General features: G+C 39.4%; 1 protein-coding gene across 1 annotated transcript; it reads left to right on the top strand.

Moving 5' to 3' along the window:
• The first annotated feature begins 5396 nt into the window (after positions 1 to 5396).
• On the top strand, positions 5397 to 14522 carry CCR6 (chemokine (C-C motif) receptor 6). Its single transcript, XM_014950599.1, has 4 exons — positions 5397 to 5530; positions 9392 to 9505; positions 12573 to 12647; positions 13440 to 14522. The coding sequence occupies exons 3-4, from the start codon at positions 12639 to 12641 to the stop codon at positions 14520 to 14522; spliced, it is 1092 nt and encodes a 363-aa protein (XP_014806085.1). The 5' UTR covers positions 5397 to 5530; positions 9392 to 9505; positions 12573 to 12638.
• The last annotated feature ends 5995 nt before the right edge of the window (positions 14523 to 20517 follow it).

Raw genomic sequence — 20517 nt, 5'->3', positions numbered from 1 at the left:
CAGTATACCTGGAATCAACTGACCCAGGGGGGGAAACACAGTCCCACTATTTGCCATGGACTGATCCAGACTGCACTGAAGAAGGGTGGAGCTCCAGAACACCTGCAATATATTGACATCATTGTATGGGGTAATGCAGCAGCAGAACTTTTCAAGAAAGGTAAGAAAATATTCAAAATTCTTCTGAAAGCAGGTTTTGCTGTAAAAAGAGGTAGGGTCAAGGGGCCTGTCCAAGACATCCAGTTTTGGGGAATTAAGTGGCAAGACGGATGTTGCCACAACCCAATGGACGTAACTAACAAAATTACAGCTATGCTCAACCAACTAACAAAAGGGAAACACAAACCTTCTTAGGCATTGTGGGTTTCTGGAGAAGGCATATTCCAGGTTATAGTCAGATTGTGAGATCTCTCTATGAAGTGACTCAAAAGAAAAATGATTTCACATGGTCCCTGAACAATGACAAGCCTTTGAGCAAATTAATCAAGATTTTGCATAAGTAGCCCTTGGACCAGTCCAAACAGAACAGGACATTAAAAATGTGCTCTACACCACAGCTGAGAATTAAGGCCCTACCTGGAGCCTCTAGCAGAAAGCACCAGGGGAGACTCAAGGTCGACTCCTAGGATTCTGGAGACTTGGGTACAGAGGATCTGAGGCCAACTGTACTCCCAACTGAAAAAGAAATCTTGGCAGCATATGAGGGAGTTAGAGCTGCTTCAGGAGTGCTCTGGTACTTCAGTACTGAAGCACAGCTCCTCCTGGTGCCCTAGTTACCACTACTTGGGTGGATGTTCAGGGGTAAAGTTCCTTCTATTCATCATGCCACCGATGCTACCTGGAGTAAGTGGGTTGCATTAATCACACAGTGAGCTTGAGTAGGAAACCCCACTTGTCCAGGGATCGTAGAATTGATCACAAACTGACCCGAAGGTAAAGATTCCAGAATGCCACCAGAGGAGGTGTTGACAATGAGAAACAGTATGTTCTGTTCACTGATGGATCTTGCTATACCAACAGTATGTTCTGTTCACTGATGGATCTTGTTATATTGTAGGAAAGCATCAAAGGCAGAAAGCTGCTGTGTGGAGTCCTACATGAAACATCACAGAAGTGGCTGAAGGAGAAGGTGAATTGAGTCAATTTGCAGAGGAAGAAGCCATCCAGTTGGCCTTAGACACTGCTGAATGAGAAAAGTGGACAATATCTCTGTACTGACTCATGGATAGTGGCAAATGCTCTGTGGAGTTGGTTAAAGCAGTGGAAACAGAGGAAATGGCAGTGCAGAGGTAAACCCATCTGGGCTGCTGAATTGTGGCAAGGTATTGCTGACCAACTAGGGAACCTGGTTCTAAAGGTACATCATGTAGATGTCCACGTACCCATGAGTTGGGCCACTGAAGAACATCAACAAGTGGACCAGGCTGCTAAGATTTTCCAGACAGATTTGGACTGGGAACATAAAGGTGAACTTTTTAACTTGGTGAGCCCAATGACAATTCAGGTCATCAAGGAACAGATGCAACACATAAATGGACTTGTGACTGATGGAACACAGTACTCCACATGAAGCCTTACCAGGGCAGAGTAGACAGGGAGGATGACCTCCTTCAAACTGCTAGCCACACTCTTTTTAATGCACCCCAAGAGACCATTGGCCTTCTTGGCCACAAAGGTACATTGCTGGCTCATGGTCAGCTTGCTGTCCACCAGGACTTCAAGCCCTCTCTCTGCAGAGCTTCCTTCCAGCAGGTCACCCCCTAATCTGTACCGCTGTATGGGGTTATTCCTTCCTAGGTGCAGGATTGTCATCCTGGGAGCTTGATACTGGCTTTGTATACGTTGTATGTATTTCATTATTTTCTTTTTTTGTATCATTCCCTTTTCATTAATTTATTATTAATATTCCATTAAAGTAACTTAGTTTCTTTTAAATTCATAAACCTCTTTCTCTCTTATCCTTCTCTTCTTGAAGGGAGGGGTTGGGGAGAGTTTCTGTTCGTTTCGGTGGCCATGACCTTGCCTCAGATCATTGCTGTGGTTAGTGGTTGCAGCCTGCACTATGGTGTAGAAATACAATGAGGGACTCATTGTCTCATTGAGGTGTCCAGCCAATCCCTCCAATTTGTCTTTACAACTGGGAAAATCACAGTCTGTGAGCTGAAACACACACACACTGCATCTTGGACCAGACAGAAGGAAAGAAAGCGTCTTTGAGCTGTATCCAGCCAACGCAAGGACTGCACGTTGTATAGACACAATTTCAAATTTCATTTTTTCATTTCAGCATTTGTGGGTTTGGGGGGAAGCCAGGATCCCAGAAGCCTTAAAAAGTCTGTACCAAAGAATCAGTTGCATCATTAGTTATACAAGCACCTTCTAAACTCTATCTTTTAGCTCTTACTCAGGCCATGAAGGCCACTGCTGTGGAGAGAGAGGTGACTGGGGCATTCCATGGTGTGGATCTCTTGTAAAAACAGTCTTATAAAGAAAGTACAACTCTAAAAAGAAATCAGGTCAATTAATTCAACATACTCAGGTTGAAATGTCAGTGCTTGGGAGTATAGACTGATGACTGGCCTTGAGAAACTACTTTGGTAGTTATTTCAATGAGATACGAAACAGAGACTGAGCGACTGAGAGAGCAAGAAAAAAACATTACCACAACGGGTATGATCTGACTACAGCATCAAACACAGAAATTATGTCAGCGACTGCATATTTAACTCTGCTTGTTTCTTTGCCTTGTGTTTGCAGCATTTCTGATACGGAAACTCACTTTTCCTCTAGTGCATGATGTAAATTAGTCATACATTGGCAGGCAATTCAGCAGAACTTTCTTACAGTGGAACAATTTACTTCAGAAGGCAGCAGTTATTTGGAAATATTTTGCAATATTCTTTTTAGTGATGCCTTTCATTAAAAAAAGAATTAGATCCACTTTAGCAAGAATCTGGTTTTAAGCCTTTCAGAGTGGCTGCTGTGTTAGGCTTGGTGTCATAACGATGTTTTATGGAAGTATCGCAGTAACATGGACTTGGTTTCATGGATTCATTGGCCCAGATGGGATGAAAGAATGTTGCAATAGGTACTTCTGATATGTAAGTCTCCGGTGATCAGGGGAGAGACAGGAAGGAAGCCACTTTCCCCCTCCATGGTCTCTGAAAGGACATTTACAATGAAAACAGTCTCTTTGGTAAAAGAAGAGCATAATGCAGGTGGTGGAGAGTAAGGAACTGTGACTCATGGTATACCTTCTTCCTTGGGATTTCAGGAACAAACATATATTTTCTGGTCCATAGAAGAGTTTCTTGTGGGCAGAGAAGGTAGATAAGTGAGATCACAAGTCCCTGGCATCTTCTTCCAGCTGCGCCTTGGCAATACAGAGATTGTATCACTCCGTTCTTCACTATAAAAGTTTGTTACTTATGACATAACCGTGGGAGATGCTTTCACTAGAAATGGTTCTTAAATCTGTTTAAGATAAGCAGCTGAAAGGCAACAGTAGGAAACAGACCAAATGCAACATAATTCAGGTAAAAGTTCTTGAATTAAAGGAGTATAACTGATAGAAAGCGGTCTGCTCACGTTGTTTCCTAGTGGAAGAAGGCATAATTTCAATAAAGCACTTTTTTCCTTCAGAATGCCTTTAGGTATCCCAGAAACACTTTGATGCAAATTTGAAATTTGTTAATTAGAAAATTCTGCCTAAATGTCTCATGGGCGTTGTTGTTCCTTACAAATTCCAATCCTTTTCCTGTCTAGGCTTCTGTGAGACCTTAGACCGTGGAATGACATCACGTATTGCCAACTTTCTCTAGCCTAAGCTAGGAAACATAGTCTGATTGGTAAGCTCAGAGTACAAAAGAGAATAAAAAAAATAAATAACCTGTGCATCTTGGTGCTTTTTCTAAACTGTCATTTTTGCTCTAAAAGCTTCCATCAAAAATTTGACTGGTTTTGTTTTAAAACTTTTGTTTTCATCAACGTTTTCTCCAAGGAAATAAACTATTTTTAACCGGCTTTTCTGAAGCCAATGATTATCAGTAGGATGATACACTTACTGCTCTTTATGCTTCTTTCTGGAAGCCAGGCCAGCTCTGAGCTTGGCTGGTTCTAAGAAGTGATGCTGAAGTGAAGCAGAGGAGTGCTCTGAGTATGACTGTGGTCCTCCTTCAGAAATTCTATGTTCAGTGTGAGGAGAAATCACTTCTGAATGTTTACCCTTTTCACATGACCAGAAAACTGCTTCCCATCATTTTTTTTTAGTCTCCCCCCATTTTCAAATTAAATATCAAGTGCACTGGTGGAAGAAAACTGATGGATTGTGAGGTTTAACAAATGTAATCTTATGTCTTGGGCTAGGGGCGAGAGCTAAACACTTATTATGCAGTCCCTCTCCTTCCCAAGTGCTGTGTTTACAACCCTTGTCCATTTAATTTCCTGAGCCCTGTTTGATCCTGTGGCAAAAACCCCATAGAAGGCCTCTGTCTTTTCTAACCGGTTTGACAGAGGTGATCAAGTAATTAAAACATCGATGGATGCCAGTCAATGCGGGAGGGATGTCAGTGCTAGGATCATGTTATTTCAGTCCCTGACACCTCATAATGTGTGAGGTGTCTGACACAAGAGGGTAGACGGAATCAGGTGGGAGTGAGGCTGAAAATGTGAACAGCAAATGATCAAAGGGGAAGTAAGTGAGTAGTGCTACAATATGTAATGCTATAGAGAAATTTTGAAGACAACAAGAGATGGAAATAAAATAAATCTAGAATAGCTGAACAAAGAAAGAGAGAGAAATAGGGAGAAAATAAAACTAAATACAGAAATACCAAAACCGGAAAAACTGTGTTTGACGGGGAGTGAAAAGCCAGATGCAAACAGAAGGAGGAAAGTTTGAAAGAAGTAGTGAGAAAAAAATGTATTGACAATATAGGATGGTAATGTTAAAAAAAAATTAATGGCTAATATAAACAACCTAAATGTAAATATATCATTTACATTTTGTAGTCTGAAATAATGATGGAGACATAGAACCTCAGCTGGTGGCTAGATTTTTGAATCAGATTAGACTGATCTAAATTTAACTGAATGAACGTTAAAGCAAGATGGAACAGTGGGGGGGGGTGTGTGCTGTCTTTCTTTTAGGATTTAAAAAAAACAACACCCTGAGTCATTCCAGAAGAAACATGGATTTTGGAATAACTCAGATGCTGGTTTTGTTTTCCTTATCTTTCAATATGTTTTCTTTCCTTAATTAGTGGTGGCAGAAAACTAACATGTGGTGAGATTTGAGAAACCACAATAACCATATTAGCTAAACGAGAGTAGACTTCCTTTCAGAGCTTTAACATATGAAACACTAACTACATGTGGGGGCTTCATTTGCATAACATGCAGATTTTCAAATAGTTGTGTTACAAAGAAAAAACCCTTTCCACTTGCCACCCTGTGAAGTTGAAGCACAAAGCATCTGCAAGGAGGGCTGTCTGGGCTTTGCAACTGGGTCAAAAGAAATCGTGCTGAGAAGGTAAGTTGGACAAGTTATTGGACCTTGTATTACTTTTGGCATTCACCATTCCACAGTAAATTCTTCTGCTTCTGAAAGACTGCTATTCATACTGAATATTGAATATACTGCTGTCTAAAAGCATGAGATACATTTAAATTAGAAAACACCTGAATATGGAACAAGATGAGCAATAGTTTTTGTAATGGATAATCAAACTTTCTGATTTATCTTTTAATTAACTATTAAAATTCTGATCTATCTTTTAATGACTCTCATTCCATGAAATAGTGTTGATAATATTCAGCTGCTTCACAAGCTAATCTGTTAGTATTCTAAAAGGAGGTTGTTGTCTAAGAGAGGTTCTGGAAGTTGTTAGTAGCAGCAGAAGTGCTTGTTTGAATATGGACTACAATCACCATGGACTTGGTTGGTGATTTGAAGTCACATCCATTTTTGTAATACAAAGGGAATTTCTACTTCTGTTACTCACTATTTGCTGCTCACAAGGCTGCCACGGGCTAGGTTTATTGTTGTGTAATGAAGTTTGCTTTGAAAGATACAGATCCATCTCTTCAGTCCCAAAGTTATGAGAAAGAAGCATTTAAAAGGCCCACAATGAAATATTGTCAAATTCCTTTACCAACGTAAAATACGCTCCTACTCTGTATTCGCAGTTTTTAACAGGATTCGAGACCATGTTTCAAAATGTCAGACACTGTGAGCAGGAATCTGTGTTTTGCTTCAGACAGCATTTAGACAGAAAGTGGCTTCTCCACAAACAGGATCTAGGTTATTATAGAAAATATTTGCACCTCAGCTTGTCAAGAGTAAATGTGTTATTCCTTACAGCAGTTGAGGGATGGGAGATTTAAAAATGAAGTTTGTGTTTTCTTTCCAAGATAGTCCAGAAAATACCTTATGAGCCTCATCTTAAGCCTAAATCAAGTTAATTGGATGATTTTCATTACTACATTTTGACATGCAAATAAGAGTGAGTTAGCAAAACAGTACAAACATGTAGTTTAAAAAAAGTTAAAGCCCCTCTTAGCAAAGGTTATAAGGGTGGACTGAAAACTTGTAAAGTTTTAATGATGGAAATTTTTAGGAATTACAAAATAAATAATATAATGAAAAGTACTTCACTATCGTGATTAAGGATGTCTCAAAAGATTCACAAGGTCTGGGCGCCTTGCCAATCATCTTAATGTAGAAAACCAAAATACAGTGCAGTTGTTTAGCACCATCTCCCACATCGTTGCTCGTGCACCCTCCCTACTCACACCCCTGCCTCTGTGCTGCCTTCCCACATTGACCAACAGCTGGGCTCTCCTTGCTCATCTTCATAGGCCAACTAAAACATAGGTGTCCTTCAGAAACTGCTGCAAGTTACTAAATCTGGACTGCTTCAGACAGCTAGGATACACTGCTGCGCTTGGCAGCTGCTAAGCACACAAGAATTGTCGCACAGACCAAAGGTCCATTCAATTCCACGTCCTACTTCTGAAGGTGGCCAAATGCAGACACGTGGGGAGAAGAACATCTGCTTCATGACTTGTTCTTTAATATCCTTGCAGCTTTCAGGAATCTATCTTTTGACCATCGCTGCACCCTGGTCCTCTAAGTACAGCTGCTAGTTTGATTTATCAATAGAAATTTAGAACGGAGGTTATATTAGTCACCTGGTACAATTGTTTCTCTTGGCCTTTTATCTTTACCTCTTGTCTTTGCACTGAAGCTCACACATCTTCTTTCCTCCATGTAACCTGGAAGTTGCTAAACTGTATTTCAAATGCTCAGCTACTTTATTAAGTATTAAGGATTTAATCATAACCTTCCCCAGAGCTGTGATGACAGGGAATTTAGTTTAGTCCAAACAGCAGTAAGGAGGCCAAAGTAATTTTATAGTGAGTCTACTGAAGTTATTTGAGTCACAATCTGTATAGATTTCACACTTTTTTTTTTGCTTTGTATGCATCAAACAGTGAAGATTGCTTTTCAGCAGTAATGATGAAAACATATATACACTGTGTCCACATACACACACACACATATGTAGGAAAAAAATGAGACTCACATTTCCGGGATTTTAAGTATCTCTGTGTTGTTCCAGGCAAATATGTTGGGATTTTGTCACAGCTGAAGTCAAGGTCTTGGATCCTATGAAAATCAGCCATCAAGAAAATTAAATGTGCTGCTTAAATGATTAGGAACCATTATGACATGATACTTTAAATCTACCGAGTTACATTTAACACTATGCAGTGGTTTTGTTTCACTCACTGGTTATGGTTAGCGGAAAGCAGCACCGTACTTAAGCTGCTCGGGAGCCACTGCTATTGTGATACGCTCAGTTTTGAAAATGACATCTATCACCCTGCATTTCTTTAGATCCAACATTCTGTTAATTTGATCATATCTTACAAGGCTGCCTCTATTAATGCCATCTGGAGTCTCTAATGAGACCACAAGCTGCAACTGAATGTTCACACACACAATTTCTAAAATAAAAAAGAAGTCTGAAGGGGTTTTTTACTAGTTTTTGCTTTTCCTGCTAATGCAAACATTTGAGTTGTCATGAGAAACTAAGGCCTGGAAGAGAAACATTTATAGCTTTTAAAATTCAGGAATCATAAAATAAAATGTGTTCATGTCTAGTTCCAACTAACTTTAACAACACACCTGAGCAGCACGCACACAAACAGCAAATATTAGTGCCAAACAGGCAAATACAATTGCATTTTCCTTCTTTACCTGGGCATTTGCATTTGTGTTAGCAGTTCAGGCAAAACACTTGGATAACTTGCACATTGACGTATACCAGATTTTTTTTCTTTTTTTTTCAGAATCTTAGAATCATAGAATTGTCTAGGTTGGAAGTGACCTTAAAGATCATCTAGTCCAACCATCAGCCTAACTCTGACAAAAAAATAAATAAGTAATAAGCAATAAAAAAATCACTAAACCATTTTCCTGAGGACCATGTCAACCCATCTTTTGAACACCTCCAGGGATTGTGCCTCAACCACTTCCCTGGGCAGCCTATTCCAATGCTGGATAACCCTTTCCGTGAAGAAATTTTTCCTAATATCCAATCTGAACCTCCCCTGGTGCAACTTGAGGCCATTTCCCCTTGTCCTATCTCCTGTGACTTAGGAGACGAGACTGACCCCCGCTTCTCTACACCCCCCCTTCAGGTAGTTATAGAGTGTGATAAGGTCTCCTCTCAGCCTCCTTTTCTCCATACTGAACAACCCCAGCTCCCTCAGCCTCTCCTCATAAGACTTACTCTCCAGACCCCTCACCAGCTTCGTTGACCTTCTCTGGACGTGCTCCAGCACCTCAATGTCTTTTTTGTGGTAAGGGGTCCAAAACTGGACACAGCACTCGAGGTGGGGTCTCACCAGTGCTGTGTACAGGGGGATGATCACCTCTCGGGTCCTACTCACCACACTGTTCCTGATAAAGAGCTTTTATTCAATTTGTTGATTAACTCTTGTCTCAGTTCTGCAGTTCTACTCTAAGTGATCTTGTTTATATGATCAATGATTAAACTGCTCATCTCTGTGACATTAAGTGCACCCTTTACAAAAATAGGCTATCATTCAGGATGTGTTCTGAGCACAGTGACTATTAACACCCTGCTTTTTATTATTTTAATGCTAGCATGATTATTTAAAAACTAGTATCATTATATAGGTAGCCTAATTAGTAAATTACTTTCCTCCAGCATGCATGTTTCCAGCACAGATAAGGTTAAATATTTTCCTTTACGTAAAATAGCAGATTATTGTTACTGCTTGTCAGGAGGAAGTGGTGATTATTTCAATTTAACTCTGTACCTTTAGCTAATGCAGTTATTTCTTGTTTTTCGAATTAAAGTGTACTCCTGTTGAGACTGATAGTAGATGTGCTTGAGGTAGCCACAAAAGAATGTAACAGAATCACACATCCTCTTTCACCCGGTCTTCAGCAGTTTGGCAGTTTTCAAATCTGGTAAGTACTAAAATAAAATAGTTAAATCTATAATGTATATATGTGTGTTGAATGTATTAAACTGAACACATAAGTAGGAGAGTACTTACACTGGTGGGCAAAACTGAAAAAATACTTATTGATTCCCTCCAAGTACTGAGAATTTTTTCCTTATAGAAATCTGTCTCTTTGTCGAGGTCTTTCTTTATCCATTGTCTGTTGCTTGTATAACTCAATATATTTCTATTTAAGATTGTGTTTTAGTCTTAGTTTTGAGTAGTCACATATTGCTTTCATAGTGAAAAGAAATATGATAATGTAGATAAAGTGGAAAAATAGCAAGCTAAAAAATGCAAGGCTTATATATTTAATATTCAGAACATAAGTATGTTTGTGTGCACATGCATAGACAGGTGCCCATATGTAGTATATAAGCAATGTTACAACACACATACACACCCCTGTATGTATGTATATGGAAATTTAGTTTTTGTAAATACCTAATGCATTAATGCTAAATATATCCATAAATACGCAGATTATAAATGATGAAGTTGCCTATTGAAATCCTGTTGGAAAGATTTAAATCGAAAAGAAAATTGTGTTTATAGTTTTGATTCAACTTCCTCTTAATAACTTCAGTGAGTGCTGTTTCAAATTCAGAGAAGGAAATCAGCTCAAGAGATTTAAATCAGGTCCTAAATCTGATCTCTGCAGTTCTGGTTTCAGTTTGAGTCCTCCTCTACCACTCTTGTACAAACCATCCTCAAGAAGCGTTTGCCAGACAGTAGAAGTCCTGTTCTGAATAAATGTGTGACTGGTGGACCCTTTGTGAATTCCTGTAGTATCGGGGAGAGTACGCAGCTCTCCCATGATGAGTAGTTGTTGTTGTTCCCTACAGAGGCTTTCTGCTGAGCTCTTCTGAGGACTAGACAGCCCCTCTTCAGTGCTAATCTGAAGAGATGTCCTTTCTTAGCCCTCCTTGCAGGCTGTAGGAAACCCATGCTCCCTTTCTTCTGCCTTCACCATGTTTTTTTCCTTCTGTATGTCCTATACTAATGTTTGAGAGTGGCTTTGGCTAAGTGGAATGAAGAGTGACTGTTTTGTAGAGAACACATGCTGGCAGGCTCTGTTTGTATATTTTAACCATGTATGTCCTGGAAAGGTATGAATGACAGATATCTAGGAAGGTATTTTTCTTGCAACAATGAAATAACAGTTTCTAAAATAATAACCTAGACAGGTACCACTTCAGTGCTGTCTCACTGAAGAGTTACTGTAGTTGCAGCCAAGTGCGAAGGGTAAGAGAAACACCAAGAAACGGCATGAGTGTCTGGCTGGCTGGGGGAAAGGAGGAGGGTAAAGCAGCAGATGGAGACTAGAGTTCCTCAAAGGTGGGCTAGGGGACTACAGCCCCAGGTGAACTGTACAACTTACCTGCTTGCCTTATATGTCTTTGCACTTCTGAGAGACGCTTCAAACTGTTTAAAGCTTGCTTCAGAAGGTATTCAAGGGCTTTCAGGCTGTCATATTCTTGCAACTTCTTAAAATCAGTAGAGGAAGCTGGAGAGGTGGTTAAAAATTTGTTTAAAGGGCGGAAAAGCCAGAGAAGCTGTGATGCTTAAGCAACATCATATATTATGGGTCTTTACTCATCTGCAGCCCTCTGCCAAGAGCCAGCCTCCCCACATGAGTCACAGAGAGCCTCATCCTCATTATGCTTTTGGAGAGTGTTCAGTCCTTTCCCTCCCCCAACTTACCAGTTATATCTGGGCTGCATCTGCCCCACTTTTACAGATTATCTGTCTCTTTCTTTCAAAATTCAGGTAATTCCCAAACAGGAAGGATTTGTTTGTCTAGCCTTAAAGTTGATCCATGCGCATCTCAACTAACAAAAAGCAGAGAAGCTCTAAATGAAGCTGCCCATTCACAGACTTAGCAAATATGGGACTTCAGGTCGTCCAGTCCCTGCAATTGCTGCATTGCTGGTATGTGCTGTTCTCACGGAGCAGCTAACGGAAAGGACTGAACTCATGTAGGGGAATGCCAAGGAACTAAATCTCCTGCCCATGGGTTCCTGTGTGAGGTTAAACAAGTCATTTAAGCCCAGCTTTGCGCATGTGGCCACCAACAACACGTTCCCCGGTTTTTAGACTGTGGTCTGATTTGCAGAAGTCTGAGCCTGGCTGCAACCAGAGTCAAGGGACTGAATCCATTACATAACTGAAGTCCTTCATAATGCTAAGCACTCTTAAAAGTGATGTTAGGAGGGGACAGGTGTCTCAAAATGAACATCTCAAGTGGATGCATACTGTAATGACTCAGTCCTTCCTTGTAAAACATAGATAATAATACCTCCTCATCACAGGTTGTTGTGCAAATTAATGAATTACCATTCTAAAAATACTTAGGTATCCCAGTGATAAAGAAAATAAATTATTTTCATAGACTGCAGTCTCTAAGAAAGGTCTGTGCACTGAACAAAGATGAAATAACACTAGTGCTCAGTCTGCTCATATTTTGTGTAATATCCTTTATGCTATAAGAAACAATTATCCAGGCAACCTTATTTTACCTCAGTAGTATAATAAAAAAGGGCAACTAACCTGATATCAAAGGTGCTGAGACACACAGATGCCAGAGTGAAAAAAAAAAAAATTAAAGTGCTGTTATGCAGAATACTAAGGTACTGTTGTTTATTTGCTCCACATTTCATTAAATACACTAATTACCATTGTCATTCAGAATTTATGAAAGTAAAATCTAATTTACTCTAATTTCTTGTGGTGCAAAGTCAATGTGAAGTAAGAGTCATATATTCTCATATATTGTTTATTAACTCTATGAATGAACAGTCCATATGTAAGATTGTGCTCTTAATGATAGTGATACAAACCTTCCACTTGCCACAACTGCAAGTTGTGCTGCAGAGATGTGTGATTTGTTGAGATGCTCCTGTGATTGTTGATGTAGTTGAAGTGGTGAGATTCTTTTTTGAATATACTATGTGTTGAATCTAAGTGTTTTTCTGCTTGCTCATATTTCTTGTGCTGGTTTCCCAATCTAATCTACTTTATTTTTGTTTCAGAAATTCTTGGGAAAGTATTTTGAAGTTCTCAACATATTTTTTTTTTCTGAGAAGTGTACTGCCAAAATGAATTTTGTAAGTACTTTGATAAACTATATTAGTATCTCAATCTCAGGAGTGATTAGCTGAAGAGATGTTTCTGACAGCAGAGTTCACTGCCAAAGCACACTATTTATTGGGTTTGTAACCCTCCTAGTGCAACTACAGGTTTGGTGTCTGTGGTGCAGGCAACTGTGTCTCAGGCTACTCATCCTGGATTGCTTGTCTAGCTGAATGGAGAAAAGTAATAATTTTGGGGCATGTGTAACATGCTAGAAAGGCCTGTTCCCCTCCCTTGATGGTAAAGGAAGTCTAGATCCCTACTTCAAATTCAGACTTTTACTGTTTAGAGTCTTCTGTGATGGCAGACTATGGCCTTTCTGCATAATGTACATAAAGATGGAAACCTTCCGGCACCCAAAAAGATTATCTCCATGTTTGTATTTAAATTAAGATTTTATGAAATTCAATAGTTAGTTCTTACAAGTTTCCTGTGCGGTGTTAAATGCATTTGTAATTGCGGTGTGTGGTTACTAGAAACAGTGTAAGACATGTAGCATTGGAGGAAACAACACTGATGTGGACTATATTGAGATAAATTTGTTACAGGCTTACAGCTGAGGGGTAGGAAGGACTGGACAGAAGTATTACAGTTATAGTAAGGAAAACATCACTTCCGTTTCAAATCAGCAAGCCATATACTTGTATACTAATTTTCAAAAGATTTCCAAAGTATCTTGTATTTGTCTTTGTTATATATCATCTTTCTTCTATATAGAAAGTAGAGATTAACACCTATGTGCTAACTGGTGATCTTCTTTTTTACAGACAGAGCTTTATTCCTCAGGTGATCTATATAATTCAGACTATGCTTCTCAAATCACAGAAGTCTGTTCTAAATTGGAAGTCAGGAAGTTCACAAAAGTGTTTCTGCCAGTTGCGTATTCATTGATTTGTATTCTCGGCCTGGTTGGTAACATCTTCGTAGTGATGACCTTTGCTTTATATGAGAGAACCAAGTCCATGACGGATGTGTACCTCCTCAATATGGCCATAGCAGACATACTGTTTGTTCTCACTCTCCCACTGTGGGCGGTGTATTATGCTGCTGATGAATGGATTTTCGGTGATTTCGTTTGCAAAATGACCAGAGGTATCTATGCAATCAACTTCAGCTGTGGAATGCTGCTTTTGGCCTTTATCAGCGTGGACCGGTACATTGCCATCGTACAGGCAACAAAGTCATTTAAACTCAGGGCAAGAACGCTCGCATATAGTAAACTCATTTGTTTGGCTGTGTGGGTATCATCAATTTTAATATCTAGCCCCTCTTTTCTATATAATGAAAGTTATGGCTTCTCCACCAATGAAAACAAAAAGATTTGTGATCAGAAATTTCGCATGTCTGAGAGCACAGTACCAAAATCAGTGCTGCTGTATCTACAAGTTGGATTTGGATTTTTTATACCTTTCATATTCATGTTTTTTTGCTATACGTTCATAGTCAAATCCTTACAACAAGCTCAGAATTCCAAAAGAAACAAAGCAATCCGTGTCATCGTATTAATTGTAGCTGTTTTCCTAGTTTGCCAGGTACCTTATAATATCGTTCTTCTTGTGACAGCCATAAATATGGGCAAGACAGACAAATCCTGTGACAATGAAAAGATACTGGCCTATGTGAAATACACCACTGAAGCCATAGCATTTTTACACTGTTGCGTGAACCCTGTGCTCTATGCATTTATTGGAGTGAAGTTCAGAAGTTATTTCGTGAAGATAATGAAGGACCTATGGTGCATGAGATACAAGAAATACAAGAAACGTGGTTCAAGGACAAACTCTGATGTTTATCAATCAAGACAGACTAGTGAAATTCTGACTGACAATGGATCTTCTTTTACTATATAATACAATTTGAACAACATTATTACTGAAGGACTCTTCTCACCGAGCAACTCAAACCAGTGGCACTGTGCCTGTGACAGCAAGTCCTTTGGGCTTCTCTGCACCTCTAAGGGAGATACCATGATCTACAACTTCTTTCAGGAAAAGAATTAGGATAAAAGAATAACACTGTCCAGTGGAAAACCTAAATCTTATTCACCTCTCTTAACACTCAAGCTCTTCTAAAGTGCACTCTCTTAGAATTATGAGAAAAGAGAAGTTTACAGCAGAGCTCTCCTTGTTTTTTAAGGAAAAATTGCATCTCATCTGTCCTACATCACTGAAATATCCCCAAATTGTTAAGTAAATGGATCAGATTACGTCTAGGCTCATTCTGCTTACATTTATATTGTTTCTGTTCACTACTTCTACCTGGAAATCCTACTTAAGTGTAGGTCTCCACTGTGCTTTTGTTGCAGAGAGATCACACTGTGACAACGTTAACCTAAAGACATGGCATTTTGAGCAAAGCACAAGGAAAGCAAACAGATAAATGAAGAAACAGACTCAAGGCTGCTGACATTGCTGAGCTTAGGTGTTAGGTCTCATAAATCTTTGCCCAGTTCTACAGTCCACCTGCTTATCAGGAGTTGCTTATACCAAGGCTGAAGGTGGTCAAACCCCACAGTGATGTGTCCACTAAAGAGAATCTTAGAAAAAAAAAGATAATTATTAAAAAGAACACTGAAATATCCACAGAAAGATTTTCTGACATCTCCTGAGATTATCTTCTCAAAAGAGAATGGAGCTTTGCTCAAGAGATTCTTCTCTTCATTTGGCACAGGATTCAGGTGCTGGAACCCATCAAAGCTGAAAAACTAATGAACATCTCTTTGTGAAAAGTTGTTTCTAGCTGAAGTTCACACTCCACTTTTTAAATGGCAACAAACTGTACAGCACTGCAATTATTCCAACACTTTTTGATGCATTTCTTGGTATTTAGGTACCATTAGCAAAGTTCCCTTAGGAATGGATTTACTAGCACAAATATGCATATATGAAATTTACTTTATTAACTTCAGAAATTATTAAGGCCTGTATCTAAAAATAAGACCAGAATCTGACTTAATTCAGCCAGAATTTTTACTGAGTCAGCATTTGATTCACTATGAGTATAGGAATATTTATAATAAATGCTATTAGTTTTACCTAGCCATGAATTTTCAGCAAATCCTCAGTGGATCTTTAGCTCCTTGAGTGAGTGTCACCACACTGTAGCAGTCACGGTGGGATGGTGAGGTAGAGAGTAGGAGCCAGAGAGCAGAGGGGCAGGATGGAGGAGAGAAGAGGAGCAGCACTGCAGTCTGCTGAAGTACCTACCAGTCTTCTGCAGTTCTCCTGCAAGGGAAGCATAAGCCATGATGGTGCCTGCATTTGTTGTTGTGTGGGATGTTACACTCCTAGAGCTGTGTAAATTCATGCAATTTTCAGCTTGCTATTTAGCTTAGTGGTTTGGGGTTTTTTAAGTTCATGGCTGAAGAGACAGCGGAGCTTGGATCACTAACCACATTGTTCAGTGGCAATGCAAAGGGTTAAGAAGGAGAGTGCTGGAGCTGAGGATCCCTTGAGGAAGGGCATTGATATGACATGACACAAATCTAGTACTGACTTGGCCGGTGCAATCCATCTTTGTTTACAGGGCAGCGTGAGGGTTTTAAATACCAGTACCAGGTGTGATAAAGATTGCATGTATTTATCATGACTGAATAGCAACTTAGGCGAGAGTAGGATACAAACTTATGTAAATGCAGATGCATGCATTTGCTGTATATAGCACTGATGATTTTTCTGGAAGAGAATTCAACAAATAAAAAATGTAACTGAAAAGGAAAAAAACCCTCAGATCTAAGAATTTCTTGCTACATGTATTGCCTTGAAACATGCCCTTATTTAGTGCAAAATTTCTCATACCTGAGCAACGTGGCGTCTCTCCCTCAGAGGCTGTGTGAGGGAGCGTGCCCTGGGGGTGCGAAGTCCACAACTGAAGCCCACCGAGGACCATGGCAGCTCTTGGGCAGAGCCCGGCAAGGCTTGATGAAAGCAATACTTCCTCCCTCCTGCCAGCCCTGCTGCCATACCTGCCTTGGCCTTCAGCCACTGAACAACCCAGACATTGCCCCAGTGGCCATCAGGGTAGGGTTGGGGATCAAGATGATGGCCAAGGGGCAAGCACTGACCCTGACCCTGTCACTGTCGCTGTCCCACCAGAGGGGACTCACTGACAGATGCTGGGCAGAGAGAGAGGGCCCCAGGGCAGGGCGAGGTGTGTTAAAGCCATTCCTGGCTGAAGGGACGTCCTCCCTCAGGGGTGAGGGAAGAGGGGAAAGAGGGCAAAGCGGGGTCCTGCAGGCCAGGGCCTTCCCCAGGGCGAGGGGCCCGCCGGGCTGCCTCATGGGTCACCAGCCCCTGTAACTGTGAGGGACCCTGGTGGGTTGGAAATGGTGGTGGAGGGACATCTGCCTCCAGGCTGCTGTCTTGTGGGAGGAAAAATTGCTCACTGGAGCGATTGCCGTTGAAAAGTAGAAATGTACCCAGCTGTTCTTGTGGGAGAGAAGCATTGCTAAGGGAAGGAGAACATGGTGCATATGTAGGACTAAAATGGAGCTTGGGATATGAATTATGCTAATGCTGAGGTCAAAAACTCCACTTGAGGTACAGCCAAAATCTCAATTGCTGTGAATGACCGCCCTGCATCTGGGAGAAACGGGGGTGAGGGGTAGGATGGGCTCTCAAGGGACTGCTTTTGTTTGTTTGTTTTTATCAAGGTCCTTGTTTCACGCCTTATTTAAGGATACATACTGTGTTTCGTCATGTCACACACACAGAAGATGTGGCTGATAAGCTTTGAGAACAACTCATATCTTCCTCCAACTCCGGGCTGGGGCAGAGTTGTGGTATTGTCTGCATGCACAAGGTCTCTGCTTGTTAGTGGGTTCCATTCTGCTTTTGGTGGCTCCATGGCCGCTGTGCTTGGCACTTCTCATTCAAGCAGTTCACAAGGAGGTAAGTCATCACTGCACAGCAGTAAATAAAGGCATAATATCTCAGTGAAGACAACCCAAAGCTAAATCCATTTTTTGACACATATAATCTTGAAAAGGGACCTAACATTAATCGTCTCCCCATGAAAAGTGGCGGCTTTCTTCCCATGGTATTTAAGTTTCCTTTGTTGTTTTTTTTTCTATTTAGATATTAATTTTCTTAGAAGAGTGAACACTATAAACTGGTGAACCCTAAAGAGAATCACAGTGATAGGGGAGATCAAAGTCATTTGGGCCTTGCTACTAGGAAGGGAAAGCAGAGGAAAGAAAATGAAAATTATATGTAAAGATAGATAACTGTTGGAGATGATATGTGGAAACTGAAGAGAAACAGGAAAAAACAGTCTAGAGAGGAACAATTTTTGATGGATGGTTATTGATAATTATTATGTACATAACAGGTGTGACTGATTTTATTATTTAGACCAAACTCTGCTTTGGATCTTTGTAGGGCAATCTTGTTGACTAGACTTGTGAAAATTTGGAGTGGGTGGGGGGTTGCTACAAACGTAGCAAGAAGATTGTACTTGATGCTTTCTGAATTTGAATTGAATTGGGAAAAAATAGCGTTAGATTAAATGAAAATGATAAAGTTTTGAAAATGTCAAAACAGTTTGTCTCATGAAACATCTAAAATGTTGTGATATTTCTGGTTAGTTTTCAGATACTATAAACAAACCCAAGGAAATGATTTCACAAAACCACTAAACGAGGCCAATAATCTGCTATTTTAGGTTGCTGCCAAGCAATTGGGGTATTCCCTCCAACCACCTCCTCTGGTAGGAGATACCACCTCTTATCACCAACTGTGGGTTAGGAGCTCACACTCTCTTTGAAGCAGTACGTGCAAAGTAAGCTCCAAAAATAAAAAACACAAACCAGAGGATGCTTCACTCTTAAATAGTACTTCACCGATAGCTCTTACTTCTCGTCTGGGTGGTGCAGTTGCAGGTCCTTCAGGGTGAAGAGGGAATTAAATGACATCTCCTCTACTGTGAATGACATGAGACCTGGTGGTAATGATGTGACCACTAAGCAAGGAGTTGTTTTCTGGACAGCTTTGAGCATAGTAAAGTTCCTTTTATGACAAGTTCCTTAAAACAAATTTTCCATTTTTGTTTGAATGAGCTCCATTACCTAACCTGAGTTGAAAAGAGTCTGGGTTTTATTTAGTCAAGAAAGCAAAATCTATTCATTAAAAAGTTATTTTGATGGACAAAGCTCTTATCCATCCAGTTAGGATCCCTTTCCCTAGAAACAGAAAAACTTGTTGCTTGTACAATTTTCTAGCTGATATCCATAGTCAGTTTTTTTTTTTTTTAATTGATGGTATTATGTAACCCAAATGTATATCCTGATGCATCATTCATATATCTAATGAAATCACCATCTTCCATTTATTTTCATTGCCTTTTTATTAGAAATACATACTGAATTACTGCATTATAAATTTGATCTATACACATAATGCCAAACTAAACCAGTTGAATTAGTATTCTTCTATCAAAACTTTTTAAAGCTCTTATTCAGTTTTAGTATAGCTTTTTCATTCCTAGACATTCATTTTAGTTAATAGAAATTAATGCAATAATATATATTTAATCTGTAGTCACTGAAATTTATTTATAAACTGGTGATTCAAGAGGATGAGGAGAAGCAGAGGACACTCAGCGCCTTCCTTAAGAAACAATGGCTAAACACTGAAGTAAGAACTTTTCTTCAAAAAAGAAAATACCTGTGATCTTGATTTATGTCAACCATGGACAATTCTGATGTTTCAGTCCAAAACATGGTATTTCTATTTGTGAGGAATTTGTGCTTAGTCCTATCTGGTGGTTAGGAATCATAGAATGGTTTGGGTTGGAAAGGACCTTAAAGATCATCTAGTTCCAACTCCCCTGCCATTGGCAGGGACACCTCCCATTATTATAACGGGAAAAAAAAAAAACCAACTATTTAATTAGCAGAAAATTAGTGATTTTTTTTTTTTTTTTTGCTTCTTAGGTTGGATTGGATCATCCAGCTATGGTTTTGTTGTAATTTCTGGTCCCATTTATGAAAAACGTTTACATAGGTATAGAGCCATTTACAGATATGGAACTCTACTTGCTATCCTTGGTTTTCTTTGCTCATTTTTTGCTAGTATTCAGTTTCTAACCTATGAATTTCTGGTAGGTTTAAGATCAAGTTTTGCTCCTAATGCATGTAATTTCTTCTTATTTTTTGCTAGTATCAAGTACTTTTTAAAAGAAAATTTCTAGGTTCTGTATTCCATTGCAAAAATATAGAATGGAAGATAACATGGAATACTAAGATACAGAAAATTTACTGTTTGTTAAAATGTATGAATGATGTGTATTTATGGCAGACATATGGCTTGATTTTTAAGAGACACCCATTTATGAAAGTTAAAATAGTCTTATTAATGTACTCTAAGTGAATTATAATGTATTGTAATCACCTGGCTCATAAAATTTTCATAGAAAAATGTAATCAACTTTGTATATATTTTTCTGATTCTGTTTCAGAACAGGTTCAGCTCATAACAACAGTGGTAAAAATAGTACTGTTTTCAGAAATTTTCCAGTTTATGGTATTTTCAGACCAATGAATATATATTTTGGTTTTGCACTTCATAAGCAACTGCTAGTAATAAAAGACAGTATCATCAGGGATGCAAACAGTTAAAACAGAGATGGAAGAACCTGGTGTACCTTTTACATTGTAGTTAATTTTGAATGAACACAGTGTTTGTTAATGAAAGTATTATGTAGTCTAGATTTTTGTAAAATCAGGATTTTTTAAAATAGACTTAACAATGCAGAAAACATTTTCTGCTTTGTCTTCATTAATCTTTCTTGTTCATGTCTTAGGCTGCACGCAGCTGGATTAATCACAAAATACATCTAGCTGCTGTT

This window comes from Calidris pugnax, unplaced genomic scaffold (genome assembly GCF_001431845.1).
Source record: "Calidris pugnax isolate Ruff unplaced genomic scaffold, ASM143184v1 scaffold24, whole genome shotgun sequence".
NCBI classification, from domain to species: Eukaryota; Metazoa; Chordata; class Aves; order Charadriiformes; family Scolopacidae; genus Calidris; species Calidris pugnax.
The sequence above is the reverse complement of the archived record's forward strand: the minus strand, read 5'-3'. Positions and strand labels throughout refer to the sequence as shown.